This window comes from Sturnus vulgaris, chromosome 18, assembly GCF_052056855.1.
Source record: "Sturnus vulgaris isolate bStuVul1 chromosome 18, bStuVul1.hap1, whole genome shotgun sequence".
In the NCBI taxonomy this organism is placed as follows: Eukaryota; Metazoa; Chordata; class Aves; order Passeriformes; family Sturnidae; genus Sturnus; species Sturnus vulgaris.
This window is the reverse complement of record NC_142260.1, coordinates 2,181,162-2,201,483: the sequence shown is the minus strand read 5'-3', so window position 1 is coordinate 2,201,483 and position 20,322 is coordinate 2,181,162. Positions and strand designations below refer to the sequence as shown.

The 20,322-nt window shown below is 39.6% G+C and overlaps 1 protein-coding gene across 1 annotated transcript; it reads right to left on the bottom strand.

Moving 5' to 3' along the window:
- Positions 1-492: 492 nt before the first annotated feature.
- COPB1 (coat protein complex I subunit beta 1) lies at positions 493-19,427 on the bottom strand. The gene is made up of 22 exons (XM_014876361.2): positions 19,261-19,427; positions 16,639-16,790; positions 15,740-15,969; positions 14,856-15,025; positions 14,564-14,678; positions 13,911-14,003; positions 13,246-13,383; positions 12,183-12,302; positions 11,654-11,761; positions 11,415-11,561; positions 10,845-10,990; positions 9,796-9,892; positions 9,071-9,231; positions 8,412-8,532; positions 7,843-8,070; positions 7,491-7,670; positions 6,571-6,715; positions 5,018-5,137; positions 4,561-4,706; positions 3,256-3,345; positions 2,342-2,497; positions 493-831 (listed from the first exon to the last, which is right to left on the bottom strand). Exons 2-22 carry the CDS (start codon positions 16,727-16,729, stop codon positions 772-774), a joined length of 2,862 nt encoding a protein of 953 aa, XP_014731847.1. The 5' UTR covers positions 16,730-16,790; positions 19,261-19,427; the 3' UTR covers positions 493-771.
- Between the last annotated feature and the right edge of the window lie 895 nt (positions 19,428-20,322).

Here is a 20,322-nt window from a genome sequence, read left to right as displayed (position 1 = left end):
TCCTGAGCTCACACACATGGCCAATGGCTGCACTCACTGAAAAACTGCCTGTGCTGCTACAGCTTTAATGCTGCCCTTGGCTGTCTTTTCCACATTAACTGGAAAATAAGAATATCACCAGCAATGTTACATTACTCAGGATAACATTATTAGCAAAGCATTTCAGAAACAAAGTTGAAGGTTCTACAACTTGCTAGAAAGAGCTGAATTTTGACAGTCTCTTTTTTGATACTACAAGCTTGTCTGTGCCAAGTTATCACATTACCATCTAGAATATACAGCCTTTAATTTAGTTGGCAAATTTATTTTCTCCTAGGTATACCACAGTATTTTAAGAATTATGATAACATATTCACATATTCAGGCCCAGTCATTATTGTAAACACTTAAGCTATTACAGACTCCCACTTTCTCAGAGTATCAAAGTACCCCTGGACAGACATTCAATACTGATCAGATACTACAGAGATTATAATTTACAGACAAAACAGCACTGGTATAATTTGTTTATTGTACTGTGAGCATCAGTATATATTAGAGACAAAGAAAACATGACTCCCAGGACAAAGGAAAAAAAACAAAACCCTGGAGATTTAAAATTTGCTCAGTATCAGTCATGGAGAACCTATAAATTATCTGCTGTAATGCATTCAGCTCAAAAGCTTGGCTTCTACAATTACAGAACACTGAAGAATATAAGATGTTCTGGATCCCAAAAGCCACATATCTAAGGTTAAACTGTAAAAAACCTGAAAAGATGTTAGGTAAAATTTATAAACCTGTCTTCTTCTGAGACAGATTGATCTTATCTCCAAGGCTCAGGGCCATTCCCTGTAAGGAAAAGGAAGACAACAGTTATGACACAAATACTTCATTTGAAAATGACTTCATCTCATCTCTATTAAAATGGAATTCTCATATATAGTAATCTATGAAGTCAGTGGCATGGAAATTTCCAGCTCTTCACTTCTTTGTACATTTCATACTGCTCACTTCCTTATCCCTAGGTAAAGGCTGGGTCTACATAGAGCATTGAGACAACGAAACTTAATTGAGCTGGCAACTGTTACATGTGTTATCAACACAAAAAGGAGAAGAATAAAACCAATTTTAACCTTTTGACCTCCCACCAATTGAAAGAGGACTGCCAGGGGAGAAATTACAACTGCCTGCTGAAATTCAACTGTGAAAGTCCCAGTGCTGATAGCAGCACACTCAGTGCACCACAGCTACAGAAAATAATTTAATCACAGAGCCAGATTAATATTGCACAGAAACTGAAGAACCATCAAAAGAAACTGCATGAATAAATCCACACATTCAATAGCACAATGATTTCAAAATGAAACCATGCTGACATATGTAACTGAATGGAGTCTTATGTAAAACTGGCACTGTAACATATCAGAAACTTTAATTTAAACCAGTCCAAAATCTTTATAGTGACATCACATAAACTAAATGTTTTCTTTGAATGTGAAAACTCTTTATTGTACACTATTTAAAATACTTCTGTTGTACTGGTATTTATGCTTTATTTATTCCAAATCCTGGTGGTGTATTTTATTTAGTTGGAAGGTAGACATTCTAAAATCCAAGGCAGACTTATATATACAGAAAATATTCCTATTAAAAACCCTGGGGTTCTGCTTTGTTGTTTTAAAAAAAACCAAATCAGTGAATGTGGACACACACATTTAGAGAGTTGGGGAATTACAGCTTGGAAATTCTTTCCAGGCCTGGATTTCTCCTGACTCTCAGCTCCATTCCCAGGCTGACAAGCTGACTGCAGCTTCAGTTAGGGAGGAGTCTCCCAGGGTGACAACATGGTGACAAACAGAGTGGAATTCATCACCAACATTAACCCCTGGTGTCTTTCCCGTGGGACACATCCTGAGGTGCTGTCCCAAGGATGTTTTTCCCAATTGTCCCATGAGCTCCTGTCCTGTCCTGGCTGCACTGACACACTTTAAATCCGGGCTGTCTGTACAATAAATTGGCCTTTTTTCCCCCAAAGAGCTCCGTGTGTGTTGCTGTCCTTTCTCTCTCTTTGCAGCACAGTGACCACAAGTGAACAGCAATCACATGCATAAAATTTCTTTGCTGTGTGACACTGAAATGTGCAATTTGGTAGGAAAAACATCACGTAACCGTGGGGCATACTTACTTTCTATTTAAAAGCAAATAATTTACAGCACTACGGACAAAACTGGGAAATCTTGGCGCCAAGGCCTATTTGATGGTAACACACCAGGCAAAAAAAAGGCCATAAAGAAGCTGTCAGTGTGGAGCAGTGCCTGGTACATTGTGCAGCAGTGGTGAGGGTGACAAGCCCCCTTACCTGGCTCTTGGCCCTGATCCGTATGTGCCCCGTGACCGGCGCCTCCGGGCCCAGGTGAATGGGCTTCTCAATGCTCACATTGGCCAGGGCATCCTCCCCAAAGATGGAACGGGCATAAAGATTGGCTGCCATAAAGCCACAGTAGCCTGAAAGTGCCTGTGGAAAGCACAGGGGAGCTCTTAAAACACCAAAAAAAAAAAAACCAAACCCACCCAAAACCTCCACACGCAGTTTAGTTCACCCTAAGGTCGCTGGGCAGTTTTCAATGTATCACGTTTGAATTTCTTTCTTCACCGAAACATTTTGTAACATGTGGCAATCATGCACTGGGAAATGGTGCTGGCCTTTTTCTAGAATTCATACTGGGAATTATGCAGCCTTCAGAATTTATCAAGACAAGGCAGGAGGGCATTTTATGGTTTGTTTTAACCAATAGCAAAATGGCAAAGAAGCTAAACAGCTACTATACTTAATTTGGCTACTATACATGTAATAACCAACAGCTATCATACATGCTAGATCTTAACAGCAAGTAGCTATTCTAGATATTTATTTTGCTCTACAACAAAAAGCTCAACTGGCAAAAGAAAGGTAAATTTTGTCAGAGAAGGAAGAAATATGGAGCTACTAAAAAACCCCCTTTATGTAAACAGATGGTCCCATCAAGTCTATGCTACAGATTAGCTGCTATGAATCAAAATGTATATTCTGATTTTCCACCTTAGGACAACAGAGAATTTTGGTGACATTTATCTGCTTTTACTCATTTCAGTGCAAAAACTTCGAGGTATATGTACTATTTCACATTGTAAGCAGACATTCCTAAGAATAATAACAACAAATGTTGAACAAATTAAATATTAAAGCACAGGAACTAAAAACAGGTATCTAAAACTCTCCAAGAAATAGCTCACCTTCTCTGGAGTCAGGCATTTCATATTGGTTGACTTCAGTATGTGCTGTAAGTATTCATTTAAATCAATGATATTTGTATTCACTGTTACCTTCAAGAAGGAAAAAAAAAAGGGAATTACTTTAATTAGCACCTCAGGTATTTCTGAAAGCTCTTCTTCAGGGCTCTCTAAAGGACATCACTTCCACATTCCTCCTTGAGGAACAGCACACTCAATAAGCTGGATGAATTTTCCACCATGTTGTGGCATCACAGGAAATCTTCCCCTCCTGCCATCCACTTGTTAAGATGGAGAATTTCATTCTATTACCATGGTTTCTAAAATCTATTGGGTGAGTATGATAACCTGTTGAACGTCTAAATTCTCTACAGCAAACAGTGGACTCCTTGTCTGAATACAGTTTACACACTGCCAGAATAAGAAAAAGCAATACCTAGTCCAAAGTTTGCTATTAACAGTGATAAAGATTCCTTTCATTTTCCCCTTCCAGCAACAAAGCTCTCTGGGCTGCCTTGGCTTTATCACATTGCATGTTGTGTGTGCCTTGTTTAAATTGTTTTTTACCATATCTCTCAGGAGTTTACAAACTGCTAAGGCTTCATATATCACAATATATTGTGCACAAGTTCCCCCTGAGACATTTAAACCTAGACTCAAGTAAGCACACCTATGTACCACAAGGCTACAGTTCATGTAAAACATTTTCCATTCTCGTTTAATGCTTCTACTCTATTCTTACATGATATTATCTCCCTTAAACCCTTCTTTTAGGTTTGGGCACCCTCAGTTAATATGAGGTGTACCCACTGCTTTGGTGGTCTTACACAGCACCCAGCTACAGCTGTACTGCAAAGCAGCAAGGTAAAAGAAAGACGTTCCTGTCCCATTATTAGAGGACTGGACTAAATAACCTTTAAAAGGTCCCTTGCAACCCACAAGACAATGTGATTAAGAACTGGAGAGGCTGAGCAGCACGAGTAATTCTGCAACCTCAGCATAAACTTACACTTGCTGCTATCTCACCTTTGAGCCAAAATACACAGCAATCACCAGTCACTTTGGACAGCTTCCATACAGGAGGGAAAGCTCAATGCACACAACCTCTTTTGCAGGCCAAAAACCCAGTTATTGCATTGCTAAGCTTGTGAAACTGATAAGATAGCTGTAAGAGAATAAGCTACTTGAGGCAAACATCCAATGAGAATGTTGATTGAGGTTTATGTGGCAATAGATGATGCTGCTGTAGAACACGAGACAGAATTGTATCTCATCAACAAAGTAACATGCAAAACATCAAAAACTAACTTTGTTTTCCCACTCAAATTCTGCCCACATCTGTCTGAACTCAGCATCTGTACAGGAAGCAGGCTGGATGTAATCCATGATGTCAATGTGAATATCACTGAGGACCACACAGTTCCTGTCACTGGCTGCTCCAGACACATCATACACTGCAAGAGAACACATAAAACCATTTCTGAACGTTCCAAAAAGTGAATTTGCACTTAATAGGGGTGCTGAGTGACCACCTGCCAGTTAACAACAGTCAACCTCATGCTGACAATCATCCTAAAGGTAGCACATTCTACAATGGCTTTAAGTAACAGTGATACAGATTTTTTTCAAATCATCACAAAATATTCCTACACTGTAATTTAATTTCTTCTCCCAATATGAAGGGTTTTACTTATTTTTGAGCTCATTAAGCAGTTAAAAATGCAATGCATTCATGTTAGTTTTGCACACTGAATTGTTTACTTACCAACATTACCAAAAATGATTCCATTTTCTGTTGAAGCAACTTTGACATTAGCTTTAATGTTTGCAAAGTCATGTGGAGCAAGTGTCAGAGGAGATGGTTTTTCCACAAGTTTCAAGTCACCTGTGTAAAGAAATTGGGAGATGGGGATCAGGGAACATTAGCAGCACACAATCAGCTTGGCTTTCTGAACAGCAGCTTTTAATTTTCTTGCCATTCAATTTTTCCATTTACAGAGCTGCACTAAACACCACCCCAAAGATATTAGTTGATTAGGAATTGCTTGTTCCTTTTTTTTTTATGGTTTTCTAATTGCAAGATAAATTACATTGCATACAAATTTCAGTTAAAATATTGCTATGTTCACCCAAACCCCACTGAAAACAAATGCAAATACTGAATTAAACGGGCTTTGGATGGAGTTTAGCATTAATTTTTTAACAAGGAGATGGTTAATTCTACCTCTATTTTAATCACTGACATCATTATAAGGCCTAGCCCTATAGTCAAGTGCCTCAAACCCAAAGTACAATGTCCAGCACTACAGGCACTAAGCTATTTATAAACAGGTCAAAGTATCCCCTTGATTCTGAATGTAATTGCTCCAAGGAAACACCAAGGGATGCATTTTCACTAATCCTTCAGCAAGCAATTGGAAAGACTCCTTAGTTCTATTAAACTGCAATTTGAGAACACAGCATGAACAGCATGAGCTCCACACATGGGAGTGATGCCTCAAGTCAGCTTTTGCAGCACATCAGCTGGGAAATACAGAATTCCACTTTACTGAGCTGACAAATAGAAAAACACAACCTATTAAATAATGCACCCATTTGATTTATTCCTATCATTAGTCTCATCAAATGATTTAGAAAATTTTAGGAGAATGGTTATGTCCCTCCAGTCATATTTACAATAGTGAAAAGTACTTAACTTGAGTTCTAGCATATTGTAAATGTATTTCAGCTCCTGACTGTTAAAGCAGAGTACAGCTAATAAGAAACTGGTTATTGTTCTTGAGTTATCTGCTCCAGTGACTCCTCTAAGAAAACTTAATGAAGCCTCATTAATGAAGCCTCAATATTGTCCAAGCAGTACTCTGGTATAGCTGTTGGTACAGGGAATGGTTTCAGTTGAATAAATGCAGTATTTAAGTACTTCAGGCTGAGTGCAAAAATCACCCAGGGCAGATGGCTTTCTGCTCCATTCCAGTTGGGATTTTGACCTATTTTTATTTTCCTGTTTATGGTAGCAGCACAATGAAAAATAAGTACATCAAAAAAACCTGTTTGTATTTCAGGAAAAAAGGAGAAGGGGAAATGTTTTTAGTGATAAAATCTGACTATGGTTTGTATCATCAGATTGCATTGTCAGTGTCAGTACATACAAAACTTCCACCAAATATTAAAAAAAAAAAAAAAATCTTTTTAAAGGCATTCCAAATGGTGACTAAGTGGCATCACTTTGGAAGCGTTTCAGGAATTCCTCCCAGCAGGGTAATGCCCAGTTCCCAAAGCTCAGAGCTGCTTTGTTTGCCCCAGTGCAGCCCTGCTTACCCAGCGTGGCCAGCTCCAGGGTGCAGTTCTGCAGGGTGTCACTGGTCTGGTTGACCACCAGCACATCCAGCACGATGTCATACTGATTGACATGGACATAGGCCTCTGCATACACAGGGTCTGAGAAACCTGTCAGCTGAGTAACCTGTGACACAAGGCAAGGCATTCACCTTCTCACAAACCAGTTTAGAACACAGAATCATTCAAACAATGACAAAAATTATTAATAAAGTCCACTTGAATTGATTATTCTTTAATATGGGCCTCCAAGACAAGTAGCCTACACATACTACAGTTATAAACCCTCTCCAGACCAAATGTGTTCTGAACTAATAAGTTCCTAAAATATGAACTGTAATGCCATTTATTCTTAAGATGATCAGCAGGACAAAGAAATGCTGACTTAAAATGAAAAGGTAATTTTAAGCATCAAAAATAATTCATCCACTCTTTCAAAGTCTGGAGGTTTAACTCTTAACTAATGAATCACTCAAGTGATTCCTTCTCTTTAAACCTCCTCGGCAGGTTCTGCTAATCTGCAGAAAAATAAGGAATAAAGAGTGAACTACGGATGCATTGCACTTGGAACTAAGATTCAGCAGCCAAATAAAAGGGTTCTTATTCACTACTGGCATCCTTGCTCCCTTCCCCATGAACTTTACTGGGATCTCCAAACCAGCAAACCATAATTTCTTCTCCACATTCCACCAGCTCAGCACTCTGCAAGTCTCCTTCTTGTTCTTCCTCTCTCCATTTCAGGAGGCAACAACTCTAAGCACAAGTGTTTTTCTTTTTCTCCTGATCCCAGCCAGGATATACCTGTGTCTGCCCAATCAGCCAGCACAGTCTGGTTCATCAGTTCTAATCTGCAATTCCCAAAGTGATGCCATGTAAATAATTAAGCACAGATTTCCCATTACCTTATTAAGTTTGGAAGCAAGAGGATCAGCAGCCTCTTTCCTCTGTGTGTTTCCCATTGCTGCAAGAAGGCTGAGCTGGAACTGGTCTTCTTTTGAGCTCATTTCATTTTTAGCAGTAAGCTGCATGAAGGAAATGGGATCATCTGGCTGAATTGTCACATTCCTCTTCTCAGATTCTTTCTGCAGGAAGAGAATAATTCAAGAATTCACAATGAATTCCATTTCCTAGCACAGAAAAAGAGTCAAATAATGGCTGACCTACACAGTCAAATGGTGACATTTCTGGGACCAGCTTGGATGTGAACATCTGTAAAAACTCAGTGTTTATGGTCACACACCTATAACAGCTCACCTTCTGGGAAAGTTTCTCTTCTTCCAGCTTGGCTGACAGCATGTGAGAGAGGGACTGCCTGCATTCTTTGTTGAAAATGTCATTCATGAGAGGAGAACATTCTGACAACACTTTCAGACACAACGAAATACGATCCACATCATCATCTGTAATTGGCTTCTTGGGAAGAGAAGACTTTCCCAAGTGGAGAATAGTGGCCATGAGCAGCATTGCTTCAGCATTAAAGGACTGAGAAGGAGCACAAAGAGAATGGAAGAAGGTTATTGCATTTTCCACAGCTTTTAAGAAATGTTTACTTCTGACTTACTTAAAAATAGGTGTGTATTAACTGAATTGTAACATCTCTGTACAGATAACAAGTACCAAAAAAACTAAGTAATCTGAAACTAAGCAGAATGACTTAGACTGTTTAGATAGCATGGCTGGAAAGCTGCAGGATCCAAACTATCATTATTAACCAATCACATAACTGGCACTTCACTTGGGACTTAAGCCATTTTGCACCTGTTTAAAAGAGGCAACAAGCAGGTCTTCCTTGGATGTGAAAACACAAGAGGTGACTCACTCACATTTTGTTTCTTCTTTTCTGGAACTAGGGACACATAACGTAAAGCAATCTTGGTTAAAGTCGTAGCAAGGGAAGCTGCAACAAAGAAATCTCCATCCAGCAAGAATCCTCGTAAGGGAGGTCTGCAAAGACAAACAATTCTCAGAAAACTGCTTTTGGATGACTTCAGCCTGCCTCTCTTAATTTGCATACTGTACAAGCAAAACAAGCTTGAAACACCTCACAATGCTGGGTTTTTTTTCCTTCTCAAAGTAATTTTCCAGATACAGATTTTCACAAGTCACACAGTCATTTCCACATGGACTAGGGAGAGAGAGGTGTAGAGTCCAAGGTGATATAAAGGGAAGAAACTATTTCAATCTAAAGGAAGTATCTCTGTGTCCAACTAAAACTGTGAGACAGCTTTAGACATAAAAAAATCAACTAGAATTTAGGATATCAAAATTAACCAAGTGGTTGTTTTTACAGTAAGCTTTGATTACAAATCCCAAGCAATTGGGCAACTTCCTATTGGATAATATCTAGTTGGGATAATACCTTAAAACAGGAAATTCCCTCAACCACTGAACTCTGTATGAGAGATAACACCACTCAAATGAAAAAAAAAAAAAGATAAAAATTAACCAAGTCATTCCTGGCCAAGCATGAAATCACAAATACCTGTCTTCTTCCTTTTTGGCAGGTCGGGAACTGCTAAGAGCACTTTGTGTTGCATAAGTGCCCATCTCTGTCACCAATTTTTGGGCTGGACCCACAGACACCTCTTCTTCAGGTTTGAGCTCACCAGCTTCTTTCTTGATCTCAGATTCTACTATTGGGATCTAGAAATGAGCAGAAAGCAACTGTTACAATTAAAATAAAGGAAACATTTTTGTTCTGCAGAACGTTTTAATAAAAATTATCTGCATTACTGAAGGTTTTATAAGCAATAGGTCAGCTACAGTGCATTGGCTTGGGGAGAATTTGAGGAAATAAGGAGATATTGAAATACATACAAAAGCTTCCTACCCATGCAATAAAGCTCTCATTGATGAATTGGATTTTGTCAGAGAAGTCTTTCAGAACAACCCAGACTTAAAGCACTTTTTTTTTGCTACTGAATATAATTAAGTCATATCTTAAAGCTGCCATAATTTTCTGAAATAAGGAATTTCCCAACTCTTTTCTTAACAGATATCACTTACTCTCAGCTCAAGTATACTACTTGAAAAAATGAATAAAGAATGCAAAACCCTGAGTTTTACTTAAGATTTTCTGTCACATGCCATTACACATCACAAGTCCTCAAAACACTGTTGCATCTTACTTGACCTTTCTAAAATATCTTTTCCCTAGAAAACCCATGAGGACAGTAAACACAAAAACCCCAAAATACACACACACACCTCTCCAAGTGATCTGCGAACCTCTGTCATCACACTTTGTATATCCTCCTTTGTGCTGCAATATTCTCCAAGGATCCACAATGCTCCTCGATAAATCCTAAGGCAAGAACAGGAATTTAAATCATGCTTTCGTGATATACTCAAACTAGCACCAAGAAAAGTGACTTATCAGGTAATCAAGGCCAGTCTTGACAAATTCAGGACACAACTGACAAAAGCAGGTTAAATCAAAAGCAATATACTCTGCTACATATTTATTCCCATCTGTGTTAATCATGACATCACAAAATGAAATTTCATTTTACATATATATATATATAATGAAATACTCTACTGCACGTGAATAAAGTCAGCTCTAAATTCTCCATTTAACTGAGAAACTTAATTTTTCCATTATATAGGAGAAAATGAAAAACCAGAACAAGAATGAAGATTAGGAAAAGAATAGCAAAGCTTCAGAGGCCTTTTCTCCCCTGCTTAATGAGATTACAATGGAGATGAGATTCAGAGTTTTCAGTGTATTAGGAGAATGACAGAGTGCTCTTCTGATACAGAGAAATTCTCATGTGACTTAACCTTTGCAGAATCATCAGCAGGAAAAGTTTTTAGTGTCCTGAAAGGTACTAAAACAGCTTTATAGTTCGGAAAACTCTGTCTATGTTAGAATAGGTTTTCTAATAAGTGTACAGTATTTCCAGTTGCCTACAAGTGCAAATTCCTTAGGAATTCTGTTTTAACAAATACATTACTTTATGTTTGACCTTCAGCAACAATGCTACTTCCTAGCAAGTGGAATCACAATTATCAACCACATTATAGAAATTAAAATTGAATGTATTTTCTTTATTTAATGCAATAAACACCCAATTTATCTCTTGTACAAGTAGGCAAGAAGAAAGCTGTACCTAGAAATTCTCTACACCAAAATATCTCAGTCACTCTCTGTGCAGGTCACGTGGATTTTGGTACATATTTAATGACAATATACATTCAATGCAAATGAGCCACAGGTGCTCCAAAGTCTGTTTGAGATCATATTCTGGACTCACTTGACAGATTTGATAGCATGGAAGACTTCAAGCATCTTCTCAACAATAAGAGGCCTGAGGTTATCAAATCTCTGGATGGCTTCCCGCACAAACTCCAGCACATCGGCAGCTGCAGCTTCGTTGTTATCACTGAGGAACTCCATCAGCTGCCACAAAAGGGTGAACATCAGCACAAACAGCAGCACAGACACGTTTGTACAATAATACTTCCCTTCTATGTTCAGAAAAATAAAACTCCTTATGTAGCTCCAATGAGAAAAACCTGAAGTAAAACAACCTTAAGCACATCCCAAACAAGGACCAATTACCATATTGCCAAACTGTTTTTCTAGTGATACAAATTACTGCACTTTTAAAAGTCCTCCTCAGCTCATGTTCTTCAAAAACATATAAAAATAACCTCAGATGACAAATACTTAAGAGCATCAAAAGTCCTGTGTTTCTTTAAAAATTAAAAATACCATTGCTTCTGTGAGGCCACTATTAGGAACACCTCAGCTTCAGCAATTCTGCAGGTGTTGGGTATAGGTGTAACACATTTAATGACAATATAGTGAAATATTTGCATACCACTGGAATAACATTTGCAGCCATGTCTGGGAAGCGAACACTACAGGAATGCAGTGTCCGAACCAGGAGCTGTCTGTACTTGTCTGTATCTTCATGCTCTGTCACATTATTCGTTTTAATCACTTCCTTCTTCAGAACAATCACAAGCTGCAGAAAAGACCAAATCAAATTTGTGAAAAAGTGACATTTTTTCAAAAGAAAGAAAATCGTGTGATGAATCAAAAGTACACGTAATTTACCTCCTCCACATTTCTTGAAGACACAAGATCCAGTGCCAGCTGAAGGGTTTTTTTGCGCACTTCTAGATCTGGGGTGCTCAACACTCTGAGGATGTCCATAACTAGATCCTGAAACAATAACAAATAAAGTATTTTGCTGTTTTAAATTATTTTCTCTTCATACAATTCTAATTTTCAGTCCTCAACGATTTTCAAAGCCTTTCTGGATACATAATACATGATCTACTGACAGGCAAGCAATGGGCATTAGAACTTCTCAGTGCTCACTTAACACATTCTGCATTTACACAGAAGTTTCCTATGCAGCTACACTATTAAACTTTACAACCAGGACAGCATTTCCCATTGTTAATTCTTATGCAGACAATAAAAGCAGCCAAGTCATAAACATAAAAGTCTATCCAATATGTTCTTACCAACAGGACACTGAAACTTCAATCTTTTCTCCATACATTGCAAAAACCTGGAAGCTTTGTTCTTGAAGGCTTTTCTTTCCTAAGGCTTACAGGAAAAGAGACAGCTCACATACCTGCAGCACTCGCTCATGGGAGGGATGCTCCTTTAACTCAATCAGCCGATCCAAGACAATCAGTTTCACATTATTATCACTTTCTTTAATAATCAAATCTATGTAGCATTGGGCAGCAGCCTAAAATTAAAAAGATCAAAACCATTTTTCTAGTCATGAAGAGGAGAAACTGGAAAATTTCTGAAATTGAGGAAAAGCCTCCTTCTATTTTATTATTAAAGCAGCTAATTAGAGTTGGCACACAAATTAACCTCATAAACAGACTTCAAAATTTTTAGTCCACCATGTTACAAAAACCCCACGTGAAGTCTCACAATGGTATCTGTTACAGTACACTTCAAATTCAAAGAAAGACGTAAGATAGGATATCTGACATGCTTTGGGTCAGCTGTGAAATATGCAACAGGGCATGAAAACCAGCTTAAAGGAGTTGGCAGTGTTAGCCTATCCAGATAAGATTTTAATGACAGCTTCTATGTACAGTGTGTCTACTCAACAAAAATGAGTATGCCAAACCAAGAATGTTGGAATTTATGCTCCCCCCGACCTTTGGGAATTACTATTTACAATGCTGTAAATCTATGCATAACTTATCTTTTAAATTTCCAAACAAATTCAAAATTTCTAACTGATCTTAAATAATCAGCTGTATAAATATAAAACTAGGAACCCCAGGTGAATCAATAATCAACACGAATCTTCACTGCTTTATGCATCTATCCTGGTCTGTAATGAGTCATATTTAAGAGTAAAAAATGTCCTCCAATCTCTGAAATCCTCAGCTGTAGTCTGCTTTGCTAACCAGGCCAAGTAGATTGTAGGTTGGTCCAACAGTCTGCTACGTATTCAAGCTTGTTCCCTCCCAAAGTGACATGAAGCCCACCGGCTGCAGGTCTTTATTCATGACCAGTTCTAAGAGATACATTAGGACAGTGTTTCACATGGGAAGTGTTGCACAGCCCACTTTACTAAAGCCTTCACTCCTAAGTATCAACACACAGCACACAGCGTTCATCTCAGTGCACCAGAAGCCACTGAAGAGCTGAAAACATCACTTGCATACCTTGATTGCTGTGGGTGCACTGGAGAGTGTAACCAGAGTACCTGCAGCCTCATACTTCACTGCAGGACTCGAGGACTGCAGCAGGTTGTAGATGCAGCGAATGAAGCGAGCTCTCTCCGATGGATTTGCGTGACAGACCTCGAGAAAACAATGATCCACAGGTGACACACAAAGAAAAGAGCAATCCTACAGCTCACCTGCTCCACTGTCTTACAGAGAGGAGAAAATTAACCAAAAGGTGACAACCTTTTCTGGAAGTGTCATTCACAGCTGTAAAAATCTAATTACAAAAGCTGTTCTCAACAACTCAGAGCAATGCTACAGGGTCCTAAAATCTCCCATCAAAAGGAAGGGCAGAGCCTCTAGCAGGTTCTGTAAGAGATGCCCTGCTCATGCCCATGTAGACCACTCTGATAATACAATCCCCATCACAGCAAATCTGGTGAGACTTTTTGCTCTGTACAGTGCACACTTGAACTCTTTATCATTTCATGAGACAAATCTTATTCAGCTGTATTAAGCAATGACATATTCCTGACATGGACAAGAAGCCAGCTAAATCCCTTTTCCAGCAACATCTTATCCCTTTTTAAAAACAGTCTAATATAATTCTGTAAATTAATATGTGCATTTATTTTAAATGTGCCACAACATTTCCCTTTTACCTTGTAAATGAGTTCAACAATAACCAGCTGCAGTATGTCACCAAAGGTCTGCACTTGATCAATACAGGTACTCAAATAATCCAAAGCTCGATCCTACACAGATAGAAGATAAATTATTTTACATTATTCAGAATTTGCTCACTCAGTTGAATTTTAAATCACAACACATTCTAAAAATCAAAATACAAAACAGCCTTTATGCAATGCTTCAACAATTTAGGAAAACACTGTAGACCTAAAGAGCAAAATAATCCATCCTGTATACAGAGGGCAAAAAGAGAGACAAACTAATGGTAATTAGGCACAAAAGGCAATTGCCTGTAGAACAAGCAATCCAAAACACTAAACAGAAACTGTCATTTCTTTCTCATGCAACTACAAAAGCTTTAGAACAGCAGATAAGGGAGTGCTTCTCAGTGTAGCCATGCTCACATTTTTCAGCACCTTCACCAAATAGAGTAGCTCTCCTTTAAAATAAAGGGAGCATAAAGACCTACATTATCAGTATCAAATATCTCACAAAAGCAATAACATTATCATACATGGGGTTTTGCATGAATACAAGTAGTTTATACTACCAACAAACTACTGGCTAGTTACCCAGCATATTTACAATTATTAAACCAAATGACTTTGAGGGCATGTATCCTTACCTGATCTGCATGAATTAGCATCATAAATGCATTTCTTTTGCAACTTGCATCTTTCTCATTCACCAAGAAATCATGGATCAGTTCAGGAGCATCAGGTATAAGATGTTCAAAGTTCCTTGACAAGAAAAAAAAACACAATTAAAGGAGCTACTGGCCAGGAGTAGAACCAGAGGACGTCTGTTAGATAGAGGAGAAAAGGCAAGCAAACATAAAAATGTTCCATACACTAAGGAGTGATGAGAATTTGAGCTCTCAAGAACCAAAGGCAGCCCCGCTGAGCCGTGGGCAGTACCTGTAGATGGTGTAGATGGCCAGCACGGCGTTGCGGCGCACGTAGCTGTGCCGGTGCTCCAGGCACGCACGGATTGCCGGCATCAGCGGCTCCAGCAGCTCTGCCTCCTTCAGCTTGCACAGGAAACGCAGGGTGGAGCCTCGGATGAATTCATTCGGGTGCTGCAGATCCTAAAAGCAACAGGAAATGTATTGGAAATGTCAGACTCTGCAGGTGAATGCACTTGCCACCTTCTCCCACACTCAGCTTTCCCAGGGTGCAAAGTTCCCAACATCCCCAAGGACAGCTCGCTGTTTTCTCAAGAAATGCTTTCCTAAAGCACTGCTGCCCCACAATATTTAACAACATGCATTTATGTGCAATAAAACTTACACAGCCTGTAGGATTTTTTTTTCTGGATTGTATTTGTTTTCTCTAATTACCACAGCCGTGAAAGCTCAGCCTGTGGGCATTCCTGCACATTGGATACAAACTTCTTGTATGTATTAGCTCATCTGTTTCCAACTCATTCCCAAAGTTGAAGGCCCTTAATATCTTTACGAAGGTGTTTCCCAAATATATCACAATAATGCCCTTTTATAACCCGTGGCTTGTCCAAGATGCCTGGAAGATGATAACTATGTTACCCCTCACCTTTAATGCTCACTGACAAGGAAACAGAGCAGTAAATTTTTTTTAAGTTGTACCAGCAAAAGAACACAAAACTCCTTGTAGTAGATCTGCTGCCTACCTGCAGTTATCCAGCTCTGAATCACTGAGACACACTGATAAGAAGGAAAGGCTGAGAATAAACAACGTTTGTATTTATCCAGTAACACAAAATTATACCCGTTCTATAAAGATGCAGCAGAGGAACATAACCATTGAAATAAACAAGAGGCTACCTTTCTGTATGCATCACACACAAGGATCATTTCCTGCAGAAGCCTGCCATCTGGAGTGGTCTTTGGCACGATCTCCCAAAAAACAAGCAGCAGCTTTTTGATAGTATGGTCTTGGAGAGGCAGCACAAAACGTATGATGGTCATCAGGAGCCCAGGCAGCTTCTCACCATTCAGAATCATAATGATTACTTTCTTCAAGGCCTCTGTCTTCAACTTGACATCTCCTTTTTCTAGAGGAGGAAATGAAGTGAGGAAGGTTGACATGTCACAGCTACTTTAACAGGAATATTGATCTTCAGTGTCAGAAGACATAAACCCCTCTGAAGGAGTGAAATACAGCATATCAATAAAATCCATGCCTTTACTTTGATTGAAGAATAAAGAGGAAGCAAGATATTTAAAAATAAGCATGGAATTCAGACTTAGTCTGAGATCAATATACTGAAATTGACAAATTCCAAGGCTGTTTTAATGCTTAAATTTATACCAGGAAACTACAAAGTGCTCTGGTGTCACACATATACCAGATACTAACACTGCTGTTTTGGCCAGTACATTCCACAGTGCATTGAACAAGTGACAACACAATTTGCTGCTTATTCCAAAAAAATCTGCTCAAATCTGCCTTAGCCCTAGCAGATATTATTTAAAATTCTAAAAAAAAAAAGGAAAAAATTCAATTTTGCACGGACTGTGGAGTACACCAAAGCACATAAAATAATATAATGAAATTTCTCAAAACACAGCAAACAGAACATACATCTTTCAGAACTCAACAGAAAATAAATATCAAACTGACTTATTTTAGCTTATAAAATGTAAACAATGCTCTAGGAAAGGCATAATGAGAGAATACTTCAGGTAAGATGGATTATCCTTCAAGCACTGTCAATACTTGCCTAGGTCATTTTTTAAGCTGATTTCAGAAGGTGGCTCTGAATCCATGGGAACGTTGATCAAAGTGTAACACACATTCTCTGCAGCAGTCATGGCTCTTGGTTACAGGAGTTCTCTCAAGGGAAGAATTATTTTCACACAAATGTCAGACAACCTAAAAGCCAAGCAAACAAAGCCATCCCAAAGTTAAAAAAAATTATTTACAAACACAAAAACATTATTATAACTGACTTAATGGCCTGAAGGGATTGCTGGGTTTTGGGTTGCAAAAGCCTTCTTGCTTTGCTGTTACCCTAAAATATTCCTGTGAGCACCACAAAGGTGAAGAGCATTTTTCTGAAAAAACAGAAAGGAACAAAATCTTTCCAATATTTTGGGTATGGTCAGGAATAACAGAAGTGTACAGGGCACCTGACTGAAGCCGAGTCCATGCAGCAGCTCCTGCCTCCTGGAGTCATTCCCTGATCCCAGCTCTATGTTCCCACTACCTTCCCTGCATGCCCATTTCCCTCCAGGTGAATGCCCCAACCTGCAAAATCAGCTGAAAAACTTCACCAAAAAAAAGGAAAAATGAAAAGATAAAGTCCTGGACTCAATGAACAAGTGAGTCTATGCAGGAAGCTTTGAAGATGAGCACGATATCCAACAGAGCAGAAACCATGGATGGGAGAAAAGACAGTGTGATGGAGAGAGAAGCATTTTACCTGCCAGGGATCTTCAGATCAGCTCAACTCTACTGTCTCCACTAGACACTAATGAGGAAACCAAGACTTTTTATGATGAAAAAGGAAAAGAAGGCTACAGATCTATCAAAGCTGCTGTGTGCCTGGCAGTCCAGGTAATGAAATCTGCTATTAAGCTCCATTCTAATTCCCATGTTTGGTTTTTCCTTGTATAATAGATATCTAGGATCAAATGAACCAGTTTGTTGTATCAATCCTCATTCTCATGTTTGCTTGTTCTTTATATAATAGACATCTAGGATGAAATCAAATCTTTTTATTCTATTTCTTAAGTAATGAAAAATGCTCAAGCTTGAGCTTGCTTGGCTGATGTTGTGATACTACACTGACAAACACGGCAAAGAAAATTGTTACTGTTTATTACATGAGCAACTGTGTACTTTCTACAGAAATTGTGTTAAAATAAATCAGCTTTTATTGACATTAATTGTCTGGAAGTCTTAGACACCCTTTTCTCATCAAATGGGCACTCAGAGAACCCCACTCTGAACAGTGAGCAGGGAAGTTGTGCTGAACTGGGTTGCTGCCTTTTTCTCCTACAAGAAAACAACTCACATCAATCAGCACCACATCAACCACCCCAAAACATAACTGCAATATAAATTTTTAAGGAAACACTCCTCTTTCCCTTATGAATTCTGTATTTTAAGGCCTAGATCACTCAACCTTGTTGCTTACAAATATCTACACAAATCACTCGTTCGTGAAACGATTGTGGCACTTAGTGTCATGCTGCAGTTGAAAAAGGTGGTGATCAAAGGTTGGATTTGATGATCTCAGGGCTCTTTCCCAACAGTTTTTTTGCCTTAGCAGTAGCTTTTTAGCTTACTTTTCCTATGCTGTTACCCAGAATTCCCGCCTCAAAGCCCTGCAGCCAGCACCACCTACAAGAACAACTCACACAGATCATAAAGCAGATCCTTGTAAAAGCAGGGCAGGTATCTTTACATACAAAGAGTTCAGCTGCAGAAATTTCCAAAATCACAGTCAAACATGTCTCTGAAGTGTGATAAATGAGCGTACTTTGGGCTCTGAAAAGCAGCAATGAAATGCAACTCTCCTGAAACACAGGGCTGTGAGATTTGGCACAAAGCCTTGAAATCAGCTGGATCATTGAGAACCCACACGGACACAGATGTAGGTGTGGTTTTAGCTCTCCAGCAACAGTATCTCTGTCACCTGTGGGGAGTCACAGAACGTTTGGGTCGGAAGGAACCTTAAAGATGAATTCATTCCAACCCCCCGCCACGGGCAGGGACGCCTTCCACCAGACCAGGCTGCTCAGAGCCCCATCCAGCCTGGCCTTGAACACTTCCAGGGGTGCGGCATCCACAAGCGCCCTGGGCAACCTGTGCCAGTGCCTCGGCACCCACGGAAATTGAAAGTTAAGAGTTCCTAGAGCCCAGGAAGACAAAAAGAAGCCACGCCTGCTCGCCACCTACATCCCTGGTGAGCCCTTAGGAATAGGGGCATCTAATGAACCCAAACCTTGAGAAAATACCGTTTTGCTGCTGCACAACTATAAAACAGAGTGTTCAAAATGTTGACAAAAAAATCCCGACACATTTCGAGCCAGCTGAAGGGTATTTCTCCCTTAATATCCCAGTTCCTACTTCCACTCTAAACCCGGGCATTTGAAGCAATGAGGCAAAACTTCCCTCAATGCCCATGTCCGCCTGCCATTGTCCCGAGCAAACCCTGAGACCCGCAGCCCTTTCCGCACCACAAACCCTCCCACACCCGCCCCGCGTCCCCGGGGCCCTGCCGGGGGCCACCGGGACCCTGAGCTTCCGGGCCTTGCGGCGCTCGGCGGACAAGCAGCACCCGCCGCTTCTCCCCGGCCCCGCGAAGCCACCGCGGGCCGGCCGTGCGGCTCCGTACCGGGGGGCGGTGGGGTCGGGCCGGTCCCGGTGCGGAGCTGAGCCCGCGGCGCTGCCGCTCCGGCGATGGCTGACGTGGAGCCGCGCCCGCCCCGGCCACATCGCGCGTACGGCGGCCGCGCTGGGACACGCCTCCAGAGAGCGCGAAAGGGGCGGAGCCACCGCTGTGACGTCATGGTGATGGGCGGGGTTTTCCTGCTGAGGGGGATCGGGGACACCCGGGATGCGGAAAACAACGAACAAAACCAAAATTAAAGAAAGAACGAAAGAAAGAACGAAAGAAAGAACGAAAGAAAGAACGAAAGAACGAACGAAAGAACGAAAGAAAGAAAGAAAGAAAGAAAGAAAGAAAGAAAGAAAGAAAGAAAGAAAGAAAGAAAGAAAGAAAGAAAGAAAGAAAGAAAGAAAGAAAGAAAGAAAGAAAGAAAGAAAGAAAGAAAGAAAACATTAAAAAAGAAGACAATAAAAGGGGTGCGGGAAACCGTAAAGACAAAAATTTAAAAAAAATAAATAAATGGGTGTGAAAAAAGAGTTATTGCAAAAATCAGTAAGGAACTGGAAAATAGATTACGGGAAATGAATAAAGAAGAGGGTACCTAAATAAATAAGGGGAAAACAAAGGGAGGGAAAACGGGGGTAAACAAGGGGAGAGAAAAAAACAGTGGGGGAGAAATAAAGGGAGAGAAAAAAAACATTGGGAAGTGGAAAAACAACGCGGGGGAAGCAAGGGGAAGGAAAGGAAGGAAAAAACTAACGGGAAAAATAAATAAGGGGAAAACGTAAATAATGGTGGAAAAGTAATGAAGGGGAAAATGAAAATGAGTAAGAGTGGGGAAATAAAAAAATAAGGGAGGAAATAAATAGAAAAATAATAGGGAAAAACTAGAATAAAAACTAATTTAGGAAAAATAAAAGCAGCTTTTTCTAGTGCTTAATAACCAAATATGTAGCCCTGACATAACTGCTTTGCTATTTTCATGACTGAACTATTTGTATGGATTCAAGACAGTATTTAAAGCTTGTTCAAAACAGCACCATGATTTATTCATTTTTGTTTAATTAA

Excerpts from the sequence above, each read along its gene's own strand:
- COPB1 (XM_014876361.2), bottom strand. The coding sequence starts at position 16,729 with ATGACTGCTGCAGAGAATGTGTGTTACACTTTGATCAACGTTCCCATG. Across the intron at positions 15,970-16,638 it reads CAGCTTAAAAAATGACCTAG|AAAAAGGAGATGTCAAGTTG; the intron begins GCAAGTATTGAC and ends TTCCTCCTCTAG. Across the intron at positions 12,303-13,245 it reads GTGCACCCACAGCAATCAAG|GCTGCTGCCCAATGCTACAT; the intron begins GTATGCAAGTGA and ends TTTTAATTTTAG.